At 48.8% G+C, this 24,580-nt stretch overlaps 1 protein-coding gene across 7 annotated transcripts; it reads left to right on the forward strand.

Annotated features, from left to right (window-relative positions):
- The first annotated feature begins 9,024 nt into the window (after positions 1–9,024).
- Positions 9,025–24,249, forward strand: LOC136782018 (runt-related transcription factor 3-like). Of its 7 annotated transcripts, none has more exons than XM_066741124.1 (7): positions 9,025–9,405; positions 12,961–13,698; positions 13,899–14,129; positions 17,492–17,617; positions 20,669–20,863; positions 22,344–22,634; positions 22,761–24,249. In XM_066741124.1, exons 2-7 carry the CDS (start codon positions 13,377–13,379, stop codon positions 23,102–23,104), a joined length of 1,509 nt encoding a protein of 502 aa, XP_066597221.1. In that variant the 5' UTR covers positions 9,025–9,405; positions 12,961–13,376; the 3' UTR covers positions 23,105–24,249. The 7 variants fall into 7 exon arrangements, with proteins under 7 accessions (XP_066597221.1, XP_066597219.1, XP_066597223.1 ...); XM_066741122.1 differs by lacking the exon at positions 9,025–9,405 and adding an exon at positions 11,087–11,162; XM_066741126.1 differs by lacking the exon at positions 9,025–9,405 and adding an exon at positions 11,087–11,162 and having other exon boundaries at positions 20,684–20,863.
- Positions 24,250–24,580: the final 331 nt, after the last annotated feature.

A 24,580-nucleotide genomic window follows, 5' to 3' on the forward strand; every position in this document is an offset into this window, starting at 1 on the left:
TTCCTTCGACAGCTGAATTTCCTGAGAGTCTCTGGTGCATTTGTCGGGCTTTCGTTGGTAAAATTTTATTTGCCGGAACGTCGTGCGTCGGATCGTGATTGGTTTCGTGGGTCCTATCGGTATTCGGGGACGCGCTCACGCATACTGTACTAGACTCGTATACGGTGTACAAAAGTATCGCGTAATTCGGTAATTCCATTGCGTGTATGAATCGCAAAAGCCGGCGGCCTGCAAACGTGCGCCGCCTCTGGAGTTATCGAGTAATCAGTCGTGCATTGTTTTACGAGTCGCTGAATCGGAACGACGATTGGGCGCGATCATCGTGGTCCCCTCCCCCCTCCCACCTTTCGCGTAAACTCCTCATTGATCGATCGACGTTCCCGAAAAAACAATCGTGCACCAGACACATGTACCAAATAAAATTCTATAATTTCCCTCTCTTCCCGTGTTCCAAGAATTTTCATTTCGCAATTTAACGTGCGTCGCGTGAAAAAATTTGCCCAACTTCTTGGATAATTTTCAGTGACCTTCAACAGGTGTCGATGCTTCGTACGTGATAAAAGAAAATACGTCTTTGCCTTGAACTCTTTGTTCGAATCTTGTGTCATCCGCTGATTGCATAGGTCGCGCCAAATCAGAGCTGGACCAGCACTAAAGAGTGGAGAGAGAGAGAGAGAGAGAGAGAGAGAGAGAGAGGGGACGAAGCGTTGATCAGTAGTCGAATCACTCGTAATTATCCGTAACCGAAACGGAATTATCAATCGATCTTCCTCTGGAACGAAGCTCTAATTTTCACTGGTCACCTGACGCCGTGGCACAAACGCATCGACGTCGTCGATCGAGACCACGCAAGTTTGGTTCCGTCATACACCGATGGAAAAGAATGCGCGAGCGAGAGAGAGAGAGAAGAAAAAGTGGCGTAGCCGTGGACGGGGCTAGTAATCTTGTTGAAAATGAAGCGATTCGTTCCACTTTCGTGAAATTCTCCATGAAAATTGCTTCGATTCGTTCAGTGTAGGTCGTTTGAAACTTTATAATCACCCTGTACAGATCCGCGGGGACGGGCAGTTTGCAGGTGGGGGATGGCGCGGAGTCGAGGCGGGGTGAACACATATACGTACTCGTGTTAGCAACCCCATTGATCTGGCGGTGGACGCGGCAAAAACGAGCTCGAATAGAGCCGAAGGATGGCGACGGGGGTTGCGTTGGCTTGCCTCGTGTGCGCACGTGTGTGTGTGTGTGTGGTGGGTGGGTGGGGGTGGGGTAGCGGTTGAAAATTTGCGGAGTGCCGAGCTGCACTCCCAGTCCCGCTACGCCGCGGTGTGTATCTGTTCTCTCGCTGGATGAAGCGCTTTGGGAGAAAAGAGGAGGAGGAGGAGGAGGAGGTGGTGGTGGTGGTGGTGGTGGTGGTGGTAGTAGTAGTGGTGGTAGTGGTGTGGCGATGTGGCAATGTGGCGGCTGCGATGCTGGAGGGGGGAGGGGAGAGGCTCGTGTGGCTGGTGCTCGCTACGGGTAACTATACCTTGTACGAGCCCCTCGCCAACCCAATCATTTCCTCCTTGTTTTTGCCCCACGCGCCACTTCGCTCGCTCCAACACTGAAAATGTGGCCTATCCTGTCGAGATTCGGCCGGTTTGTTGGCCTCGCGATATATGGATGCATTCTACCAGGTCCTTCTCCTCGCCGACCTTCCACCATTCCCCCCCCCCCCTCCCCCTCCCCTCTCACCCTTCCCATCCACCGACATCTCCAACAGCTATCTATTTCACTGGGTTAGCGTTACGCGATTTTCGCTCGGGTCATCCCGATGAGACTCGTCGATCCTGCGGCAATTTCAACGACCACGATTTTTTTCTAAACCAAATTTCAATTCAAAACGGAAGTTCCGAGAGATCGCGTCGAGTATACAAATCGTAGCCAGGTAAGATGTACGCGATAATGATTCGGTTTTGCGCGACCAGTAGCACGGAGGAGGGGGTGGTCGAGGGAAACCGAAGCTCAATTTGCCATACACTCTGCTACGAAATAATATTTCATTCCAAAGTTACGACGTGCTTGTGTATGTTGGAGCTTCTCTCTCTCTCTCTCTTTCCCTCTTTTCATCTGGTAAGAAATTATTTATTCACTCCCGCTGTATCGTTTGGCTGATCCTTCAGTGAATTTATAATGGACTCGTGCACATTTCGCGCAGGTCATTATAAGAGAGTAGGGGAGGATGAAACGGAGCCATGTTTATTGCTGGATTCACGTTACGCATTGATAAGAATGTATTCGGGTGCTGTGCGTGTAGCTTCATTGTACTCATAACGCGTTTCATTCGACGTAGAGGAAGGAGAAGAAGGGGCAACGTCCTGGAAGGGTGGATAAATCGGAAGGGGCAGAGAGAGAGAGAGAGAGAGAGAGACGTACATGGAACGAGCGTGGGTGGTGGCGCAGTAAAGGAAAAGTGGAGCGGCTGAAAAACTGACGGTCAGCGAGATAAAAAAATCGAGGCAGGAAAACAGTAGGATGGGTATATAGAGGAGAGTGGATGGGAGGGAGAGAGAGAGAGAGAGAGAAGGTCGTATTATAAAAATCCACAAAATAACCGACGCGGTAGCCATTAGCGATGCTCTTTTAACCCTCGCTATTCAGCTTCGCCCTCGTGATGCGTGTAAATTTTCCAGCGGCGGTCGCTCTCTGGCTACATTTTTCGTCGAGTGCCACTGTGCACCGGCACAACCAGCAGTCCCCGGCGTCACCTCCAACCCCGCGGCTACTAACCCCTCTACCCCGGATCACCCCGCCACCCCCTACCCCCAAAGCACGCTCGGTGGTAATCCGACTGGCTAGCCACTCGCGCCAACAAATACCCTCACCGTCAGCCACCCACCCAACTCCCTCCCCCCCTCTCTCTCTCCCTCGCTGTGTGTACCACACAGCTACGTCGAGGACTCATCCCACCAGAACCCACCCGCGGTACACTCTCTGGTGAACCACCCCCGACACCCCGGGCACCGCGAAATGCGCTGTACTGCTGCCCCTCGTACAACGGGCCACCGCACGTCGACGGGAAAATTTTTCACGGCACTTCCGGCTCGCTTTTCTCTCTCTCTCTCTCTCTCTCTCGATCGCACCAACCGGCATGCAGGCTTTTCATACAGGAAATCCGTGCTACCAAAAGTTTAATGCTAGTTGCTACCGAACGTTCCATTCAATAGGCTTTTTTTTTTTCAAAGCATATTATAGGCATTTTTAAAAATCGACTCTGATCCACGGTAGATTTTTCCACGTCTGCCACGTTTCGCGTTTGGCTTTTTTCGGTCGATGCAGAATTCGCGGCGGAGGCCGTGAACGATGCCTCTCTTTATCGTCCCTCGCGTTGGTTTCGCGTTGGCTTTTTGAGTTAACGCTCGCGAGCACGCGTACACTCGTTAGGCCTGGCAGTTTGGAAAAAAGAGCTTTTGAAAAATGTCGAAAGAGTCAGATATATTTTGCCGTGCACGCGTTTAAGCCTCGTTTGCTCGTTTCTTTGTTTCTCTCTGGAGTCTGGCGCGGAGCGAGCGTGGGTGCATGGGAGGGAGGGCGCGGAATTAAGCAGAAAATAATAGCGGCTAATTGAGAAGGTTCCGTCGAGCAAGGGTAGCTCTCGTTCTCACGAACAACGACAGTTGCACGTACGGCAAACCGTGTAGTCGAGTAATGGCTGGCCGGCCAACCGGTTAACCGGCAATTAGCCGATCTCGCTCGTAAATGTAAATTAGCCCGAGTCCGAATCGGTAACCGAAAAGAGTGAATTATCGCGAGGTATAAGGCCAGGTGAACGGATGCGCTGCACCGGCACAAAGAGCACGGCCGGAACTGGCCATTTACGAGACGATGCGGTTAGTCGGTTTAACCGATCGCCCCACTCACGTGCCTCGATTTCGCCTCGGCCCACTTGTCTCTGCTCCGACTCCCTCGAAAATCCTCCGGAATTCCACAAATACATATATAGCACCGCGCTGCAAATAAATACATCAGCATCGTCGAGTGTCCGGTGTCCAGAGAGCAAAACGATTTCAAGGGCAATCGTCATTAGCATATAAAGGGATATCGGATTGTGAGAGTTGGAAGAGCGGAGCATCAGCTGCGACAAGCTCCTCCGCACACTGGCACTGAAATCGAACGCCAGGATCGAGATTCCAGCATGGAGTATATAGTGACGGTCGAGCGAGGATATCGCTCAGCCACGTTTATCTCCCGCTTTCTCTCCCCACTTGGTTTGCAGTCACCAACCGCCACTGCCACAACTACGCAGTTCTGCGCCATGATTCTTGTCGAGCTGACCCGTAGAGATTGCCAGTCGCTGATAGGGCACTTCCGGATTTCGCCCACCACCAACGTGTACCACCACCCCTGGCGAGTCTCTTCAGCGTCGAGGGCCGTTGCCAGCTTCCGATCGGTACGATCTTTTTCTCCGGGGAAAATTTCCCCCGACTCTCTGGGCGATTCTCGCTCGTTCGGCTTTTGTTGCGTCTGGATCTCTTATTGGAACGCCAATCAATCCGTCGTCCGTCGACCTTCTGCCGCGCGGAGGAGATGCGCCAGTTGCAAGAGCGTTGCCTCTTGGGTAATAATTATAGCACGTGGGTTCCTCATCGAGCTCCGACGGCTTATCCGTATGTATATACCGCACACGTACCGGAACAGGTGTGCTCCGGCCGGGACTCTTTTCCTCGATCGAGGCCCGATCGATCGACCCTGCACCCTCGACACTCGCACGAGCCATTTGCCGGACGCGGCCTTCGAATCTCGCGTACGTCCCTCGCGAAACGTCAAATGTATCATTCTCTCTCGTACGAAATTGCCCGGTACACTTGGCCGTACGTGTTTGCTCGTTTGCTTAATAATGGCGTATCGGCGAACGAAGCGATGAAAGATGGCGGAGGGCACGGTCGAGCCCCCGCGGTAAATATTTTTCCCTCGTAGAGCGCGCAGTATGCATGCAAATCACGTATAAAAATCCTTCCACAAACATTATTCGCGAGCATCGTTACATCTCCGGGACTTAAGCTAAACGCCCGGTGAATTTTCGCAGCTGGCTCTCTGGTTGCTAGAGGAGAATACGTGTGCGAGGAGGGAGGGTGTGGAGGGGCAAATTACACGGAAAAATATGACAGGCATCAGCGGCCGCGACATTTTTATCGCCGGAAAAAATGTGTACGCCACGCGGAAACGAAATTTCCACGGCATCATTTTTTGTCACGGGGCGCGAGACTCGGCCATTCCCTCTCTCTCTCTCTCTCTCTCTCTCTCCCTCTGGTTTGCCGTGTTCCATCGACCAAAGTGGGGTTAACGAAAAAAAACCTCGCCTGACGTCACACACTGGTAACAGCGCTTTATCGAACTCTCATTACCACCGTGGCCAGGCCGAGTGAGTGCGCGAGAGAAGGAGAGCTAGGTGTGTGGGTGGGGGAGAAAAGAGGAGGAGGTGGGTGGTTTGGCGGAGAGTGTGTTTTTTGGGCTCGTGTGGTCGGCCGCCACTCCCTCGTTGCACGCCACCGACCCCCGCCACACTCCGCAGCCATCTAACCCTTTTGAATCCCCACACCACCCTCTCCTTCCACGACCGCTGGACGCAATAATAAACAACCGCCGGTCGCTATGGCGACGCGTACATCGCACGCGAACAAAACACTCCGCTCGCTGTCTCTCTTTGGACGTCTCCCTTTTCAACCTGCTCCAAACACCCACCATTGCACCCTCTCCCCCTCTCGCTCCGCTCTCCGTCCACCCGGAGAGCACCGATCTTCCTCTCTCCTTCTCTTCTCTTCCCTTCCCTTCCCTTCCGTGCTTGCTGCACGAACACGGTAGTTTACCGGTTTGTCTCCCGCGTGTAACAACGCGCGCCGACAAACTGAGCCTCCAATGACGTTAAAACGATACACCAGTCGAGCAATCAGTCGTCCATTCAATAATCTTCCGCGATCCTCTTGCGACCTTTCCTTCTTCGTGCCCCAACTTCTCTCGTACCTTACAAAAGATTTTCTCGAAAGAAATAACCATCTTGATATAGCGCGAACATCCTCCGGACATCCTTGGGGCATTCCAAGGAAACCTACGCCACTGAGAATATCCTTCGAACATACTGCGTTATAAAACAAAAAATCAAAAGAATTTGCAAAATTTTCTATATAATTATTGCAGAAATTTATATGTTATCCGTGCGTGTTTTATTTCGCAGAAATTGTCCTCTTTGTCAAGGGAGTAGTCTCCGCACAACGGGTATACTATAATGATAATGGTATCAGGTTCTATCGCGAGACGCTCTTTAACTGGTTAAAGGTCCTAGTCACGTAGAGATCTAGCAGGAGTAGATTACGCGCTTACCTGTTTATTAGAATGGGGTAGAGGCACGTCTCTCTGGCTGTAATGGCGTTTGCTGCATCCCCGTGTGTATCCCGTGTATTCGTGGATATGCCTGCTCCTCGCGCGATATGGACTCTGCTCTTAAAAGTGTGTCGGTGGCGCCATCTCTGAGCGTTTCGCCGAACGATCGCGTAGTTTTTTGCCATTCTCCATTTTCAGCGCTCGAATATAAAACAGCTTAATTTCTCGAGATTCGTGAAATTGGAAAATCCGATAGAGCGCAAGAAGTTGCCATCTTTTTTCACTCGACGAACAATTTCCTGGTAATTGGAGAATTTTCTTCCACACACACACACATATATATATATATATATAGCGTGCACCGCGCTTACGCGTTATACCCAGCTTCCCCGTAGCGCGCGTTGCGCGTTGGCAGTATTATAATTCAAGCAAACGCGAGCGTTTAGAACTAAGGATCATAGATTTATGCGAGCGTTATATTTAGCTGGCGAGGGCCTCCTCCACTAAAATTCGTGATTTACGCACTCGCTGAAATAGTTCTGCCCGTAACGCAACGTCCAGGAATTTCGTACTCGTTTCTCCCCATTAGTTTATATACCATATATATATATATATATATATATATATATATATATATGCATATAGAGATTACGCTTCGCATTTGGAAAAATAAATCATTTCGGCCAATGGCAAGAGCATGCAAGCGTATAAAAAGCATCGCAGGCTTAATTAATCGCTCGTGCGGAGAAAAATGTTGCATTTTTATATCGAGTCCCGTTAATTGTCTATTTTTTCTAAAATATATATGCTGCATAAAAAATGAGGAGGTGGAAAGTTTGAATTGGAAAATGGTGTTTTTTTGGCTTCCGGAGATTGCAGCTTTCTATCCCACGAGCTTTTAGTCGTTCGGTTTTATGCATCTTTGTCTCGCCAATGTTACCCCTCGGTGCATCCTTCTCGCGCTCCCGGAGTCTGGAGCTAACCCTGTTCCCTCCCTCCCCGTCAACCCCTCAGACCGCAAACCCCTCACCCCAGCGTGTGTTCCTACCAGCTCTCCTCTACTACTAACCATTCAGGAAATGTTTATTCTCCTCTTTTAACCCCATGATTTTTTAAATCTACATTACGATTGGCGAGACAAAAATCTTGCCAAAATTTCAACCACACAATTTCTTCCATTCTCTTTTTTCTTCTCTTGTATAAATTTTGTTTAGTCTTGCTCTCTTTTTAAAGAGAAGCGTCATCTCGCAGCTAGACAGAGAGAGAGAGAGAGAGAGAGAGAGAGAGAGAGAGAGGTGGAGATTTCGCGAATGATTTTAGGGGATGGGTGCGAAGAGCGTCGATTTTTGAATCAAACCTTTGGCTACGTAGGTGGATGAAAATGTCTGAAACGCTCATGTTTTTGCGAATGGGAATCTTGGGAGAAGAAGAGGATGCGCCGGTGGGTTGGCCAGGCCACAGCGCCGCCCCTTGGCTCTCTCTCAGATTCTCTCTCCTTCTCTCTCTCGACTTACTTTTGCCATCTTGCCTCCGAATCTGCGGTTAGCCCCACTTCGGCCCGAAAAGCCGAGCAGCCAGTGATCGCAAATCGACGCACGCCATCTCTCTCTCTCTCTCTCTCTCTCACTCTCCCGTTTCTATATACCTGGCAGAAATAAAAGTCCGCAGGAAACACGCAAAACTCTCGTTCGATCAAATCCATTTATTACTCCTCCGATGCAATTTTTCCCCATTGCACTCTTATATATATATATACATATATATACATATGTATATACTTTCGCTCGATGAAATGTCGAATACTTGGAATAAATTTTTGCGCATTATTCGCGCGTGCATATCTCGAAATAACGCAAATGGCATGTGTAATGAGCCGTAAATATTTAGGAAACAGACGAACGAACCCGTCAGCTTTGATCCTGTAACGCGCGTACAGGCACGCGATGATTTTTTGCTTTACGCCGGGTGAGCAGGAATCATCAAAGGATGGCTATAAAATTTATCCTGGCTAATATCAGGTGAGATTATTGTCATAAAATATCCATTCGAAATTTATGTCGAAGGCTGAAAATGACATTTTACAAATTGGATTTCTCGCGATGATTTTTCGCCGGGAAGGCTCGAATCGGGAGGCCGTGCGTGCGTGTAACGCGGGTAGGAGTGCTTCCTCGCGTGTGTGCGCGCGTACGTGGGGAGGAGTGGGGGGGGGGGGGGGGGGGAAGATGCATCGATTTAGAAAAACGTACATATACAAGTGGAAAAAATCGGAGGAGCGGGAGGGAGGTTTTCACGCGGCCCGTGGCCATGATAATAATTTTTACAAACCCGCGTGTAATCAAGGCTGCGTGTTACACATGTTCGCAGTCCCCTTGGCAGGGGGTAGTTTACCCCCACGCGGTGGCCGGTGGTGGGAGGTGGCGCAGGAAGGAGGGGTGCCGGTTGAAGAGGTGGTGGAAGGGTTGTAGGGGTGGCTTCGAGCAAGGGTGCGAGGGAGAGGCCTCTGGATCCGAGGGAGATCGAGCTTGGAGGGGTTGCTCGGCGGCTGGGGGAGGGGGGAGCGAAGGGGACGAGGGGGGTGGGGGGGTCGCCGCGTAGTATTCGGGCGGTTGCTGTTGTTGCTGCTGCTGCTGTTCGTCGCGCATTGTTGCCCAATCGAGCGCATTGGCGAAGCAGTTACGCCACTGCACTCTGCTCGTTCCCGCGATCGGTCAACGCGCGCGTCTTCTTTTCCTTTCTTTTTTTTGGCCAATCGCGCAACGCCAGCAGCGTGACACGTGCTCGTTCTCCCTCTTCCTCCATCACCCCTCGTGACCTCGCCGCGCGCGCGATCTCCTCTCTCTCTTTCTCTCTCACTCTCACCGCATTTTACATTTTCCACCAGCGGCGACGGCCAGTGACGCTCCTCAGCCCCACGTGGCCTCGGATTTTTTCCATCGTGCCAACGATCAAAGTGCCGCGGCTGCGATCCGCGATCGTCCGTGTCTCGATCTCTCGCGATTTTTATCTCTCACTCTCTCTCTCTCTCTCTCTTGGATTTTTCTCTCACGCAACACGGTGAGTCACACGATATTTGTCATAATCAATCTGCGCCCTTGTACCACCACGAGGTGTATAATCCAGCATGCGAATCGTCCACGAGAATAACACTCCTCTCCCCAGCGAGTCCTCTCCCACGGTGAAGCAGCAAACGACTCGAATCGAGCCGGGACGCGCGACAATTTTCATTTCGCCGATATTACGCGCGAGTGCACTCGTGCCATAATTATTAATCAATAGCGCTCTGCCATTAATTAACATCGTTCTCCGGACAAATCATTATGTGCAGGCGCGTTGGCTTCGTTTCCTGCAGCACACCGAAAATCCATATGCGATATCAAGAGTCTTAACCATGTATAAATTCGCCTGTAGCTATATTTTTCTGCTCGATTTATAACCAGTGTATAGCAAAACGTAACAGGTGTACACAAAGAGGCTCTCGAACCGAAGTATACGTAGGAGAAAAAACCTAACGTCGCGATCTAATCTCTCGCTGGAGAATTCGTGGGTCCAGTGTGACGCGTGGATGGATTATTTTTCTCCGTTTGCTCTCGTCAGGAAGATTAGCAGAGTGATCAGGGGAGGGGGGAGTGGAAGAAGTGGAATTTCCGCGATCGCGAGTATTCCGCCGTTGATCGGAGCGTGACGAGCGGTAATTGAATGTAGCTATGGCATTTGCATTGACAAGCTCCAACAGAGATAATTCGAATCTCGTCGAATGCGACGGTCCACACGAGCGTTAGGTCGTTTGTCAATAGGACGACGAAGGCCCTCCGCTTTCCAACGCGAATTCCCTGTTTGTCACCGACGACTCCTGCTCGCGTTTGCCTTTCACCTTCCCCCCCCCCCCCCTCCCCACTCCCTACCTCTCCTCTCGTCCCAACATACAACGCTCATTCGCTTCCTGCTCGCAAAACTACGGCTAGTTCGCGGCCACGCTTTATTGCTCATTCATAAAAATAACTGACTGACAGCGGTCGATTGGCCGGATTTTCCGGCGAAAATACCGAGATTAATCTGTTTGCCTGGCGGCAAGTCTACGACCGGCTCTGAATATCGTCGCGATATTCGCGCAGGAAATGGATAGCTCCGCTCTGTTTGCACACTCGTACAAACAGTGCGCTAGCTGCGAGGATGCGCCTCCCTGCACTTTCACCACCCCCTTCGACCCTCGCCTATTTGATTTTCGAAAGTGAACTTCTATTGTCGAGTGTCCCTTCGATTTATCTATATGTGTGTGTGTGTGTGTGTGTGTGTATGATTGTACAGGAGCATTCTGAATTTTTCTGAATAAAATTATGTTTCCTCCGCGTCTTCCCATCGAACTATTCGTTGGAATGAGATTTTTGTCGAATGGTTGCTTAGCGAGGAGACGAAAGCTTGAGCAAGAGTCGTTGATGCAAGGATGAGAAGGTGGATGATCGAGTGGGATCGATGGATCGATCGCGTAGCGCGACAGAGTGGAGGGGAAATTTGAAAAGAGGGGTATAGAGGAGGGGGGGGGAGGAGGTCCTATATAGTGGGAGATAAAGCGATAAAGAGCGGTGCGCGCGAGCAAGAGGACTGCGGAGGTTCAGGAGGGAGAGAATCCAACGATAGAGCGAGAGAGAAAGAGAGGGAGGGAATTTACAGGCTGAGGCGAACGGGGAAGGAAGGCTGGGAAGGAGTGGGGTGGCAGAGGGGTGTGAGGACCACTCGGGGAAAGGGATGCTGCGTGTGTTGGCATGGACCAGTGCGTCAACGGCTGTTGCCTCACACGAATCGCCGAAATTATAGTTAGTGGCCCCACTGGGTGTCCTCGGGTACCCTTCTCATCGTCATTATCCTCAGCATCTCGCCTCTCATCCTCCGCAAAGACCCTTCTCGCAGCTTCCCTCCGCATTCGTCGATCCGCACGATGACGTCACGTCGCTCCTCTCGTTCTTCTTCCACTTGAATACCACGACGCAACTTTTTTCCCTCCCAGTGCCAACCGGTCCGGTGATCGAGACGGTGCGTCAGTGTACGTCTTCCTCGTACGGGAATCATCGAAGGTACAGTGTTGTAGCGAGAGAGATGTAACGGTTATTGTGTGCCAAGAGTTCGGATATCGTGTCTTACTGTGAGAGTGACGATAGTGATATCGACGTACCAGAAGCTTTTTCCTCCTACCCAATCGTGTTATCCTGCCCGAGTGGGATTCGAGGAAGATTCGATGCAATTAGGAGATCCCCGCCGAAGGACCTACCCCGGAAGTTGGAACGGGGAGCTTCGGAAGAGACTTGAATGCAAAGTTAAGCGGGAAACTTAACCGTCGTGGCGCGAGTTTCCCTAAACAGACTTACAACGTGAACCATACACCGCGGAGATAGAGGAAGCAGGTGTCTTGGAAATTATCGCATATGGATTCGCTGCTTTCATTGAAACGAAAGTCTTCGTCGTTCGGATGAATCAATGGCGCACACATGCACTGTTCGAGCGTGGACTTTGGCGGGGACAACAAACGTTTCTTGATTAGATCCTCTCTGCTCAGGCAGCTTCACTAATTGCTACTAGAATTCTACCAACGCGATTGTCCACAATCAATCGATCGATCATTACCGCTAAACGGATACTCCACTCGAGTAACTACCGTATATACACTGCATAAGCTACCATAATTAGTCTCGAGCTCGGTTCATCCGAAAGAACTTGTATGGCCAATGCACCCTGTCGATCCTCGTCGATTCACTATCGCACTCTTGCTTCTCCCTGCTGAGTAAACAAATTTTTAAGAGCCTTGTACATGCACATATATATATATATATATATATATATATAGTAATTTAATTTCCATAGTGGAGCTTATAGCAAGGATCGCAGAGTTTTTTTCACTCTTCTCGTTGGAGGAATTTTTTAAGGTGAGAGACAAATGAGGTTTCGTGCTCGATAACGAGTAAAAAGAGCGAATATATCGGTGGATTGGATCCAAAGAGGGTCGATGGTTAATGAGTGGAGAGCTAGGCTGGTTCGGGCGTAGCTTAATGAACGCGAGCCGACGGCGGATCATTAAGCATTCGGAGGTTTTCCGGTAGTAGGAATAAGTTGATAGGATAGGCGAAATAGCCCGGTGTACATGAGACCTGACGGAACAACGTGGAACGTACCACGTGCAGTTTGACACGCGGTCGAAGGTGCGTAGGGGTTGGGTTACCAGCAGCGGCGTACACTGGGAGGGGGCCAGCCTTCTTTTTCCCCTATTTTTTCGTCCCCACCATCGGACCGCTGCCCCTCCAAACCACCTGGATCCGGCGTGTCAGCCTCGGTGACGTGCGCAAAAATTACTGAATGAACGGTGACGTCACCGCGTGAAAAGTGTACGAGCCACCCTCGCGCCACCCCCACACGGCCCGTCGCTCAACCGGAATCGCGTCACGCCGAAAAATTCTCCGGATATAAAGCTTCGAAATTCTCCTCTCGTGTTCCATTAATTTCCACCTCGAGGTACACCGCACGGACCTTCTCCTCTCCCACTCGACTTTACACTCGCATTATCTCTATTTCCTTCGATCTCTTACATGCGTGTGTGGAAGCTTCTATACTTTTTTTTCTCAGGTACGAGATGTCGGCTTTCGAAGCTTCGATCGAGTCGTCACGATGAAAATTCTAAAATAGGCTAGATCGCCCTGTGCTGTTAACTACGCGGAAAAGGACAAGGAGAAGAAGAAGAGGACCAGCTAAATTCGCTAGTCGAAGAGAGATGAGGCTGTCGAGGGGCTGATTTACGGGATACCTGACTCTCCTGATGGTATCCCGATCAAGACTTTCGCAAGAGTTTTTCGTTTAACGTTTCTTTCAATATAATATACATATATAGTGGAAGGGAGTACCTCGCGATTGGAGATCGAGGCGAGGGATAAAAGAGAATGAACAGTTAATTTTTGGGAGAATCGTGGAAAGTAGCGGAGAAAGGTTGGTCTCGGAGAAGAAGAACGAATGGAAGGATGTTCCACCCGGCTTTCTGACTGCCTATGGATATATTCGGCCGTTGCAACGGCGGAGGCGGCGGCGGCGGAAGTACGATAACCGGAAGCGGAACTGGCTTGAAAGGCTCGAACAGCGAGTCCGGTGGGGCGGCGGCGGCGGCAGCGGCTGGTAGCAATAGCAGCGAAGCCAGTGGAACAGGTGGCAGAATGCAGTTGACAGGAGCCTCGGCGCCTGGCGCCGCTGCTTCACCCGAATCAGGCGTCTCCCCGTTAACCGACGCCTACACCAAGATGACCAGTGACATCCTGGCTGAAAGGACTCTCGGTGATTTCGTCTCCGAGCATCCTGGTGAACTCGTACGAACAGGTAAGTTGTTGATACCGAAGCAAGAATCACGTACTTGTTCCGTATAGGCGAGTCTCCATAGGTGTGCGTCAATGGCACAAATGTCCTTGGGACGTACCGAGAGTGCTCCTCGTGCTTATCTTATCATCGCAGTAATATATATATATATATTCTTAATTAAGAAGAATTTTACACCTGCTGTGTTCTTTTCCAACGCTCAGGCTCTCCGCACTTGGTCTGCACGGTTCTTCCGGATCACTGGAGATCCAACAAAACTCTGCCGGTAGCGTTCAAGGTCGTGGCCCTTGGCGAAGTGGGCGATGGAACGCTGGTCACGGTACGCGCCGGAAACGACGAGAATTTTTGCGCCGAGTTGAGAAACTCGACGGCGCTCATGAAGAATCAAGTGGCCAAGTTCAACGACCTCAGGTTCGTTGGAAGAAGCGGAAGAGGTGAGTTCTGGAAATTTTATTGATGGATGTGCCGCGCGGGAGGAGGGAGAAAGGGCCTCGCGACGCGACAAATATTTTGCCGTGGAATTTCGAGTCCATTGAAGAAAGTGGGTAGGAAGAAAGCGCGTGGTTGGATTGCGGAGGGATGAAAGAATGCAAAGGATAGTAAGGGTAGGTCGCGGATGTCTTGAGACACCCTCGTTTTTCCTGGCCCTCGGGAAAAGTGTGGGAAAGACCGGAAGTCGTGGGGTGAGACTTCTTGGGGTGGCTAATGGCTTTTATTTGTCCGCACCACCACTACCGCGAGCGACCTCCTTCCAACCCCTCGAAGACGACTTCCCTTGAAAGATCCGACACCTAGCAGGTCCCTCCGCGAAGCAGTCTGATATTAATCGAGGTTACGCTTGCTTTTAATTAACCTTATTAGCCGTTTAATCGACCGAGCGTCCCTAACTTTCTCCATCCGGTTCTCCGCGCAGTGATAAACACCGTGTTTCATCAGACACGACCCTTGGACTCGTATAGGCATCGATCGAAAAGCCTCGTGGGATCCGATATACATTGCAGGTGCATAACAATATATAAGAGGTCCACTCTCATGATGAAAATAACGAAACAGAATCAAGCGCGAGGATTGTTCGCGAATGATTGGACAAGTACGTCTCTCCCATTGATATTCCAGATGAGACTGTTGGATCGTTAAGGATTCGCGAGAGAGTTCGGGAATATTCAAAGGGAGAGTTAGGAGAAACTGACGAGAGACACTTCTCTTACATTCTTCATCCTAGCTTATGTTAATTCCGCACCCGACGAAAACAATTGAGAGCTAATCCCAGACAAATGACTGACGCGTTCCTGTGAACTCGAGGGTGAAACCCTTCTCCGTGCTCCCGTGCGGAATTCGGCAGTTGCAGGATCCGCGAAACGCGATCCTCTTTAATCTACCTACCACTCTCATTGGAAACAAATTCGAAGAAACTCGCCAGTCTTGTCAAAATCACAGGATATTGGTCGTTTCCACGGGAAATAGGAATGGATTGATCAGATAAAGGACTTGTTTAATCTGTCGTAGGGGATGATTCGAGCAAAGTACGCGCGAGTACTTGTATATTCATAAGCCTGGTAATATCGATGATAAGCCAGAACCCCCTTGTTGCACGTTCGACTATAATGCCTATTCCATCAGAAGCAAGTCTAGCCCGAAGGTATAGAGCTCGATCGCGCAACCCAGCCCTTCAGCTCTAAGCCCTTTAACGAGATAGATCATTTGAGCGCTTATAGTTCCATCCTCCTATCTGCCAATGCTCTCTGATACTTTGTCTAAGCTCGTGTAACCTTCCAGAAAGTTTTCCTCCCCCTTATCCCTCTCACTCTCTCTCTCTCACACACACACCCTTTCCCTTTGATGCAAGAATTAATCAACAACTCGTAGGCACAAAAAAAGATGATCGATAAATCTTACAAAGATCTTGTACGAATCTGTTTATTGAGCCGAGTCTGCTAGCTTTGGAGATAACTATATATAGCAGTGGGAAGTTTAATTTATTCTAGCAATGGGACTTACTTACTCTGTCGGGCTATAAATCTTGTGCCACTACTGTGAGAATAAGGGAGGGAAGGAGGGAGGGAGGGAGAGAGAGAGAGAGAGAGAGAGAGAGGTTTATAAATTAATTTGTTTAATTTTTGAAGCTACAGGCAATGTTATTTCAAAATTGCAAATTGGAAGAGACGACAAAAATGACGAGGAATGAATTTCGAGAAATATAAGTTAGCAGAGGGAGAGAGATAGAGGGGGGGGGGGGGGAGGGTGGAGAATAACTGAAAGGTGGGAAGGTGCAATCGGGAGGGAAGAATGGCGGCTGGCTGTGCCAACGTTCGATTCGCTGATTATATACCAACTCGTTAGCATAGAGCTCGCGCCTGTGTCCGCTCACGCGTGGACACGCGCGTGCACTGCAGGCCATCCAGCGCCCGAAGGCCAATTAATTAATTTGAATTTTAACCGAAATATCGCAAATGCCCTATTGCTGCCTGATAACGAATTGATTATGGTTACGACCCACGTTTAAATTACTCGGCTATACGTAACAGCTTTTTTTCTGCCTCGTAACACTTTCCAACGAAAGAAAAAATAAAGGCCGAAGGAAAATTGCAGAGGGCGAAGAAAAGGGGCAAATATAGCTTTTCTCAACAATTTCGTGGAAAAGTTTTCGACGAGAAGAGGAAGAAATAATGGCGAGTGTCGAGCGTGGCCACACAGTGGTTCGCCACGCGAGTTTCTCGTTCCAGGAGGAGTTCTCCCCCCCCCCCCCCCTCCTCCCCACCTTCTGGTGTTCGCGTGCAGGTCACGCCAACCTTTTCACCTACTCACTTTCCGAGCTATAACGCGTATAGCGAAATACCGGTTTCACCCTCGGTGCCAGTCGGAGCCGGCCATTAAAACTTCCCTTCCCTTCTTCCCGTCCACTTTTTTCCACCCCTTCCCCCTTTACCCTTCCCTCTCACCACGAAGACCTTCCACCGAAAGCGAAAACGAAATGAAAAATTTCCAAGAAAATTTGATCCTCGCGAGAAAATATGGAAATTCTCTGGATGAGATATTGGAGAACAGTTGGTAACACTTCCGTCCGTTTCGCGAAGTGCATAATTTGTTTTCCGAATGCCGCACGATAAAAATAACGTTCAATAAGGGACGTCAAGGTTTTACCGAGCATCGATTAAAGTTTTACGGGGCAGATTGTTGCACGGTAGCGTGAATCTGGTTTGATTCGCGACAATCGCGCGGTCGTTGGAGTGTTCAGGGAGTATTGGCGTTTCGTTTTCACGCTGGTTGCTCTCTCGCAAAAGCGGAGAACGGTCGGAGAAGGGGATATATCGAGAGAAGAGTAAGGGGGAGGGGATGAATTGCGGTGAACCTCTGCGTGGACCACGCGCACATTTTGCGTGCCCAGTTTTTCCGCGACATTATTCCTGGTTAACGGGCCTTTTAGCATAACTCATCGGCTCCGGTGGATCGGCCAGGTGAGGGAACAAGTCGAAGGGGGGTGGGGTGGAGGGGGAAGAGGAGCAGATCCCTTTTCGACGTCAGCAACGCCCTCGATACATTACCGACGCTAATTCGGTTAGCCCGAGTTTCATCGGCTAACCGCGTTTGCGAACTTTCGCCGGCCAGCATTTTCTGCCGAGCAAATTCACCGTCACTCCGCATACGCGATCTATAACGATTTATGGACCCGGAAATAATTCGATAAAACCGCCCTGCGATCCCTCTATACATTTTATACACGTATATATATGTAGCAAGCGCGCCCGACACCTCACGATCATCCTCGTCATCTAGCAAGGAAAATTTTCTGTTCCAGGGAAAAGATTCACCTTGACGATAACGGTGTCGACGACACCACCGCAGGTCGCCACTTACACCAAGGCCATCAAAGTCACCGTGGACGGGCCGCGCGAGCCCCGATCCAAGACCAGTGAGTATCACTGTAAGCATTCCTATTTTTTTCTCTCTCTTCTTCCTCAAGTTTCTCTCATTATATAAGTGTGTGTGTGTGTGTGTGTGTATTATTTCCGGCATACAATTAGGTCGAATCGTTGAAAATAGAATAGTCAGTAGCGTAAATTACGGCTCCGTGTGCTGCGAGATTTGAGCAAATGGAAGTTTCGAGGCATAAATCTAGTCGCTGGTTTGGTTTTGCGAGGGCCTGGGGCAGAGAAACGGTGTAGTTGCGTTAATTGTGCCTCTCGACAGGGCCGTATCTAAGAGGCGGCCCGAAGTTTCTCCGAGATCCTCTCCTTGGCGATACCTTGGCACAGGCCGCAAGGCCCTTAATCAATGTTATGCCGCCGCCTCCGCCGCCGACTCCGCCGCCGACGCGGTTATAAATAATGGAAACTGCACCAATTTAGACTCTGCTTCATGGACCACCACCAGCTTCCCAACCACACGCTAACAATTCAAACTTGCTAGTTTTCGACTTGCGGCGGTAATTAATTGAAAATTAATATATCTCTTATCGCTTATATATTTTTTCCCCACATTTATCAATCATCTCTCGTGAGTTTATCATTTTGTAATGGATCAATAATACGCGCGCGCAGAAGAGTCGGATAGATATATGGATGCTTGGAATTTGAGATTTTTGCAGGGAGATCGAGCAAAGTAGCGCGTAAAAGCACCGAAAATATCTAATACGTCTGATACTACTCGGAGGCAACGCGATGTACACGTTATATACATATATATATATATATATAAGTTAGCCGCGCTGGAATATCGCTACCACATCCGGCGAGCCGCTCCCATCTGCCGACCACCCACTACTCGTAATTCCGCAAGCCAAATTTATGAAAAACAAGAAAATCCAGCCGTAAACATTCTATATTATTCATTCGTCGAGACGATTTATTTTTTTCTTACGATACCCCAAATTAATTAGCATAGATAAATAGATATTAAATACTCCTCGAGAAATATAATTGGGATGAATAGAAATGTGGTACATGTGAGAAGGGAAGGGGGGAATCCTCGTGTTTTCATTGTTTCAAAAATAATCGTGACGATCGAGGGAGCGTGCGGGTATATAAATTTGCGTTGAAATAGATGGAGCAGTCGTGACAAATTTAAAGGGAGACGGCGAAAGATGAAAAGGCCAGCTGGTCTAGGTGGCCCCACTCCTTCGATTTCTAGTCTTTGACTCGGCCGCCACTCGATCCAAACATTCTTTCAATTTCACGATTTGTTTGCACTCGTAAAACACGTCTTGCTCCTAAAACTTTCGCTCGATTCTCCATATATATATATATATATCGTTGGATGTTTTTTCGTATTGAGATACGAAGGATGCAGGAGTAAGAGAGGTAATTTTTTTCCGAGGTCTCTGTCGGCGCGAAGAAAACGTGTCCGAGAATGGTTTCGTACAGCCAGAGGAGTCGGAGCAGTGGAGCGTCTCGTGGCGATATTCGACAGGAGGACGAATGCGCCTTGGCTGTTCCGTGGCGCGCAAGGGTTGTAATTAATTAAACAAGCAATTCATTACACATTCTACCCTCGTCCGTAGCCGAAGGTAGTCGCCACAGAAAGGCGCCGCCCAAGGAAATTGATTGAGAGGGGTTTACCCCAGCGTATATACCGGTAGCGGATCCTAAATTCGAGCGGAGGAATCCGTAAAATCCGAAAAATCCATCGATAAATCCAAAAGGTCCAGCTTGTTCCTTCCACGAGGTATACATATATATATATATATATATTGGAAATACTCATCGTTATGTACCTTTGTAATTTGGGGGAGGGTTTCATTTGGATTTTCGACAAAGGAAGAAAAAGCTTGGCTAGTGTGTATGTCGAGGGGCGATGAAGCGAAATGAGGAGCTGTCGCTGCCAGCTGGTTACTCTCGAGAAATTCCCTGGCAGTCACCCGTTCGCTAAAGGGGTGTCCAATGAAATCGATACTATAGCCGACCACTTCCAAAGAGGACTCCAATCCTTCTGACGAACCTTTCCTCGCTTTTTTTCTTTCTTCCTTTTTTTCATTGCCTCGTGAAAACCACGAGTAGTTAGTCCCCTGGAAGATTCCTGAAGGGGAGAGATACGCAGTGGATTATCCAATGCCTGTGCGAAAATCTAATATATATATATATAAAATTGCAGGAGAACATTGGGCGGTTCAGGGTGATGCGTTAGTATTAGGGAATTGAGGATGAGGAGGGGGGAGGGGGAGGGGAGTCTTCTCAACGGTATTAAAGCGTCGCGGGTCCATTGTGCTCAGGATTGAATGGGGAAGGATATATATATATATATATATAGTGATAGGAAATAGAAGCAGAGAGAAAGAGAGAGAGAGAGGGACCAGCTAGGATGGTCCGGGGTAGGCTATTGAGGAAAACGGCGCGGGCGTCGCTGCGGCGGGAATTTCGGCTTTGCCGAGTTAGAATTAGGGCTTCGATTGGATTATCAGAGGACGATGGGAGGTTGGTCCACACGGTCTGCCACTCTCACGAAGTATGGTCTCCAGTGCCTTGCCAGGGCGAGTCGAAAGAGATAGTCGAGGGTGGCCGTTGGCCATAGGAAGCCAACTGTGTGTTATATATATATATAGGTGTCCGTTAGAAATCCAACCTAACGCCAGGGACAGCCGGCGTAGCTCGCCTGTTGGGACGTCTTTAATTGGGTTGGCGACACCGTCGTAGGGAAATAAAATGTATTGACCACCTTTCTCTCCATTTCTCTCTTTCTCGCTTTCTCCCCATTATCCCCTAACTCTTTCTGTCTTTATATATCATTCCCGAAGCTCTTCCTGGTCCCTATATCGAAGAGGATACTTAGTCTCTCAGAAAATCTGCAGGATTTCCCCTTTGCCAGACGTCGATTACTATTCTGGCTTTTAATGCGAAATGGAAATTATTTTCTAACGAAGCTTCGGATTCTTGTATAGATATGTATGAATGGAAATTATTTTAGAGAAGAGTCAGGTATTTGTTTTGTTGGTAATGTCCACTGCTGTGAGTCCAGTGGACAGGCGCACGGTTGATCGCAGTGTTGTCTCTTTTAGGGCAGCAGCAGCAGTTTCACGCATTCGCTTTCGCGTCCCAACGGGGTGGACCTTTCTTCGCTTCACCTTTGGTGGATCCACTGCAGCCTCTGCCGAATCCACTGCAACCATTATCAAACCCACTGCAACCGCGAGATCCGTTGTCCTCCTTCAGACACGCCATGCCTGCCAATTGTCAAAGTAAGTACTTTCTTTGCTTACCTGCGTATAGTTTTAATTTACTCGAGGAGAATATGTACTCTTTTACTATTAAGGATAGATGTTTGATCAAAACAGGTAAGAAATATTTGTGTACATAAGATAGGAAAGTATTTCTAATTTCCTAAAACGACAATTTTAAATGTTCTCAGTTCAAATGAATTATTATTCGTTTAATCAACATTTACTATATTGGCATTCAAATATTTGTTCAGTATCACATGATTCTCGATTATCTTGGACACTTTTTTTATCAATATTTTCTTCCGTGTAATCTGCTCAGTTACATGGCATCTTCTTACCGAAAGAAAAAAGATGTTTTCTGTACAAGGATATTTAACGACGACGGTAGGAAAAATTCATACTGAAAGTAGGAAGATCCGCAGAGTAGCGTCTAAACTGCAGACGTTCAGACGTCGTACGTCGCGCCTGCCAATTGTGAAAGTAAGTGCTGCGCTGAGTTAGGTGGGATTTTTTGCTGGGGGAAAATAGGTACTCTTTGCGAGGACATTTAATGACGAAGGTAAGAAAAATCCATATTGAACGTAGGAGCATCCGCAGTAGCGTCTGGCTGCAGACTGGAGGGTGGAGGGGGACTTTTAGGTAGGCATCTCGACTTCAGAGGCGGTAACCGCAAGCCCGTTCAAAGCTAGATTAAATATTATATTAAAGGGGTTGCTACGGTAGTGCGACCCCGGTTTCTCCACGTTTTCCGGCTAGCAAGCTCGCTTTTCTCGGAATATCTGAGCGCATATAGTCAAAATCCATGGCAGATTTTCGAGCCCGGAGATTGGCTCTCCTGCCACACATACATACACGTACAGTATTAGATGGTTAAAAATGTAGTCGAATAGGGGAAGTATGCGCAGAATTCGCGGAGGAACCATCGGACCTCGCAGGACCGATTTAATATCGAATAATCGACGAATCTCGTCGATGCGCTCGTAAAAGTTGGCGATCTCTGCGAGACTTTCTCGAAGGAGGATTATCAGGGAAAATAAGCTGCGAGCTTTCCAGGAGGAGTTTGAGGGTGGAGAAAGAGTATATATATATATACTGCAGGGAATTTGGGTATGGAAAGCTCGACGAGTTGCAGTATTTAGGGTGAGCTCAGGACGAACCAAGCGAGCTCGGTTATTTGAGTTGGCCGAAGCCACGCGGGGGATGACCAACCCTTTGATCTCGATGCCCTCGCCGTGTCCTGCCCCCGACCAGCCTTTCTACCTTCTCCCTGCCTCATTGCAAAATCTATCGGGGCTGCTGTTCATGACTCCACAAAAATCAACCCAAAACTCCTCCATCCGAAAACTTGTCGATTTAATATTAGGTAAGTGCGCGCGGCTCCAACAAAATTGCCAAATCTTTCTCGTCTCTCAAACTCTTGCTAAGAAAATTTATAGTACACACACACACACACATATATAAAAATAGCACTGCAATTTTTGTACCATTCTCTTCACAGATATGTCGCAGTTCGGATTGACCGCGGGAAATTCCTGGGGCTACGGGAGCACGGCCGGATACGCCGGGTACCTTCCAGGTCCTTTGTCGTCGTGCGCGGCCCAGGCACCTTTTCCGCCGCCACCTCCACCCCCACCACCACCACCTCCTCCGTCCTCGACGCTGGCAAGCTTCGCCGGAACCGCGGCCATGTGCACCCCGACCGCGCCAGACTCCACGGCCGGTCCTACCGTGACTTCCGGTACCGCTGCTACCACCCCGCAGCAGGATGCTTTCTCAGCGGTTTCATCCCGTAAGTTATTGTCTCGAGGAGAATAGAAAAGAATTTATCGGGAGACTCGACCCAATGTGCATTTTTTACAACGCAGCGTATATGTATATATATATGCTATATCCTCCACATCCGTTTGGATTCCAGTGGTACCGGACACTACCACCCCTGGCCAATCGGATCCACTGGACCCGTTGAGCACGCTCATGTCCGGTGCCAGTAGCCAGAGGTACCAAGATTTCGTCTCAACGAGGTCCTTGTCCACGGATTCCAGCACCACGGAGAGTCCAGTTCACGAGGAGCAAGGTTTCGGCCAGAATTACGGCAACTACTTCCCGACTCCCGGTGTCCTACCGAGCCTCCTCTACTCCCAGCTCTACGGGAACCAATTCCAGAACTCGGAGAGTCCCGAGCAACGAGCGGTGGCTGAAAGCTGCAGCGTCAGGCAGGAAGAAGTCCGACCAGATAACAACGTGTGGCGACCTTACTGAGCGTCCAGTCTTCTCCTCGGGGACTCTCGAATCCTCTGGGATTTATCGTGACGTCGCTGCTGCGGCAATTCGAAGCTTCGACTCTGGGAATCGATTATCTCGCTCCTCCTGGCAAGAGCTACGGTTCGATGACCTGGAGAAGCTGGGTGAAAGTAGCCTCCTCGCAGCTGTGTCTAGAAGCTTTTAGCGTTAAGATGTTTAGTGTCAACGAACTGTGGAAACAATGAATACCCAACGAAAATGGTGCTAATACGACGAACCTATAGAACCAAGTACTCTTGTCCCGAGGATCATGCTGATGGTGATCAACGGTGACTAAGTACTGCTTATAGACTCTATTCCTTCGGATTACTATATAGATATACGCGAGGAACTAGTGGGCATTAATCTTCGTGCTCGATTAAGACTGGCTGAGGAAATGGAGAGGGAAAGTCACCAACGAAACTTTCCACAGTGTTTAGTGGGATATGTAATTAGGAAAAGGGCTAGTGAGTGTTCGAGAATCTGCCTGTATATATTTGTACATACAACGGATCGTGCATTATTTTCTTGTTTTAACGCGTTTACATGTTATATTATACGCTTACGGGCTCGTGCAATACTTATTCCCCTTTTATATAAGTTTCCTCATACCTGTTCATTATTACCACTTTCTTCAAGGATTTCCTTTTTTTCACTTGGACACCTTTCGATACCCTCGTCATATTTTACCCTCGGTATCCTCAGAAGCTTCAGTTTCCAATTCATCAACAGTGAATGCTTCCTGGGTTCTCCTCGTCTCGCGTTCCGCCCACGGATTTTCAATTTCTCGACCTCGAGAATCTCGCCAACTTTCGGTCACGTTCGGATTACGTCGACGATAAAAGCAAATTGAATTTCTTTGATCGGTCCTGAGTGGTTTCTGGCCACAGATCACACTGTGCGATTCAACGAAACGAAAGCTTCCGTATTGAAATTTCAGAAAACTCGTCGGATTTTCTATAAAAGTCCGCCGCTATAAATTTCTCTTTTCTTCTTCTTTTTTTGCTTTTAGATTTTTCGCTAAAAATACAAGAATTAACGAAGAACAGCAGCAACAAACCCTAAAGTTCACCAGGATGATTTCTGATATACATATCTACCGACTATTGTTATCGTAGTTTTTGACGGAGTCGAAAATAAAAGTGTATTTCAAAATATGTCTGTCTGGTATTAATTCTCGTCATCCATATAATTACCAAATATAATCCACTCATCTTCCCATACTGATTTAATTTCCTCGACTCCTAACGAGACTCGTTGAATATATTTTTGCACCTGTTCAAGACGTTATCTTTATTTCATTTACACTTTCAGCCCGGTATAAGGGAGGCCGGCAAATCTCTACAAAGGATCCTACAGACTGCGGGGCTCTAAAGGATTCTCACTGACGAAAGTATACACATATATATGCAAATTCACAAAAGATTTAATTAAAGCCAGACGCGGAAGGGAGGC

Source organism: Prorops nasuta, unplaced genomic scaffold, assembly GCF_024137725.1.
Source record: "Prorops nasuta isolate Cenicafe-Biocafe unplaced genomic scaffold, Cenicafe_Pnas_1.2 PNAS00025, whole genome shotgun sequence".
NCBI classification, from domain to species: domain Eukaryota; kingdom Metazoa; phylum Arthropoda; class Insecta; order Hymenoptera; family Bethylidae; genus Prorops; species Prorops nasuta.

Excerpts from the sequence above, each read along its gene's own strand:
- LOC136782018 (XM_066741124.1), top strand. The coding sequence starts at position 13,377 with ATGGATATATTCGGCCGTTGCAACGGCGGAGGCGGCGGCGGCGGAAGT. Across the intron at positions 17,618-20,668 it reads CAAGACCAGTGAGTATCACT|TGTTGTCTCTTTTAGGGCAG; the intron begins GTAAGCATTCCT and ends GGTTGATCGCAG. Across the intron at positions 20,864-22,343 it reads CATGCCTGCCAATTGTCAAA|ATATGTCGCAGTTCGGATTG; the intron begins GTAAGTACTTTC and ends TTCTCTTCACAG.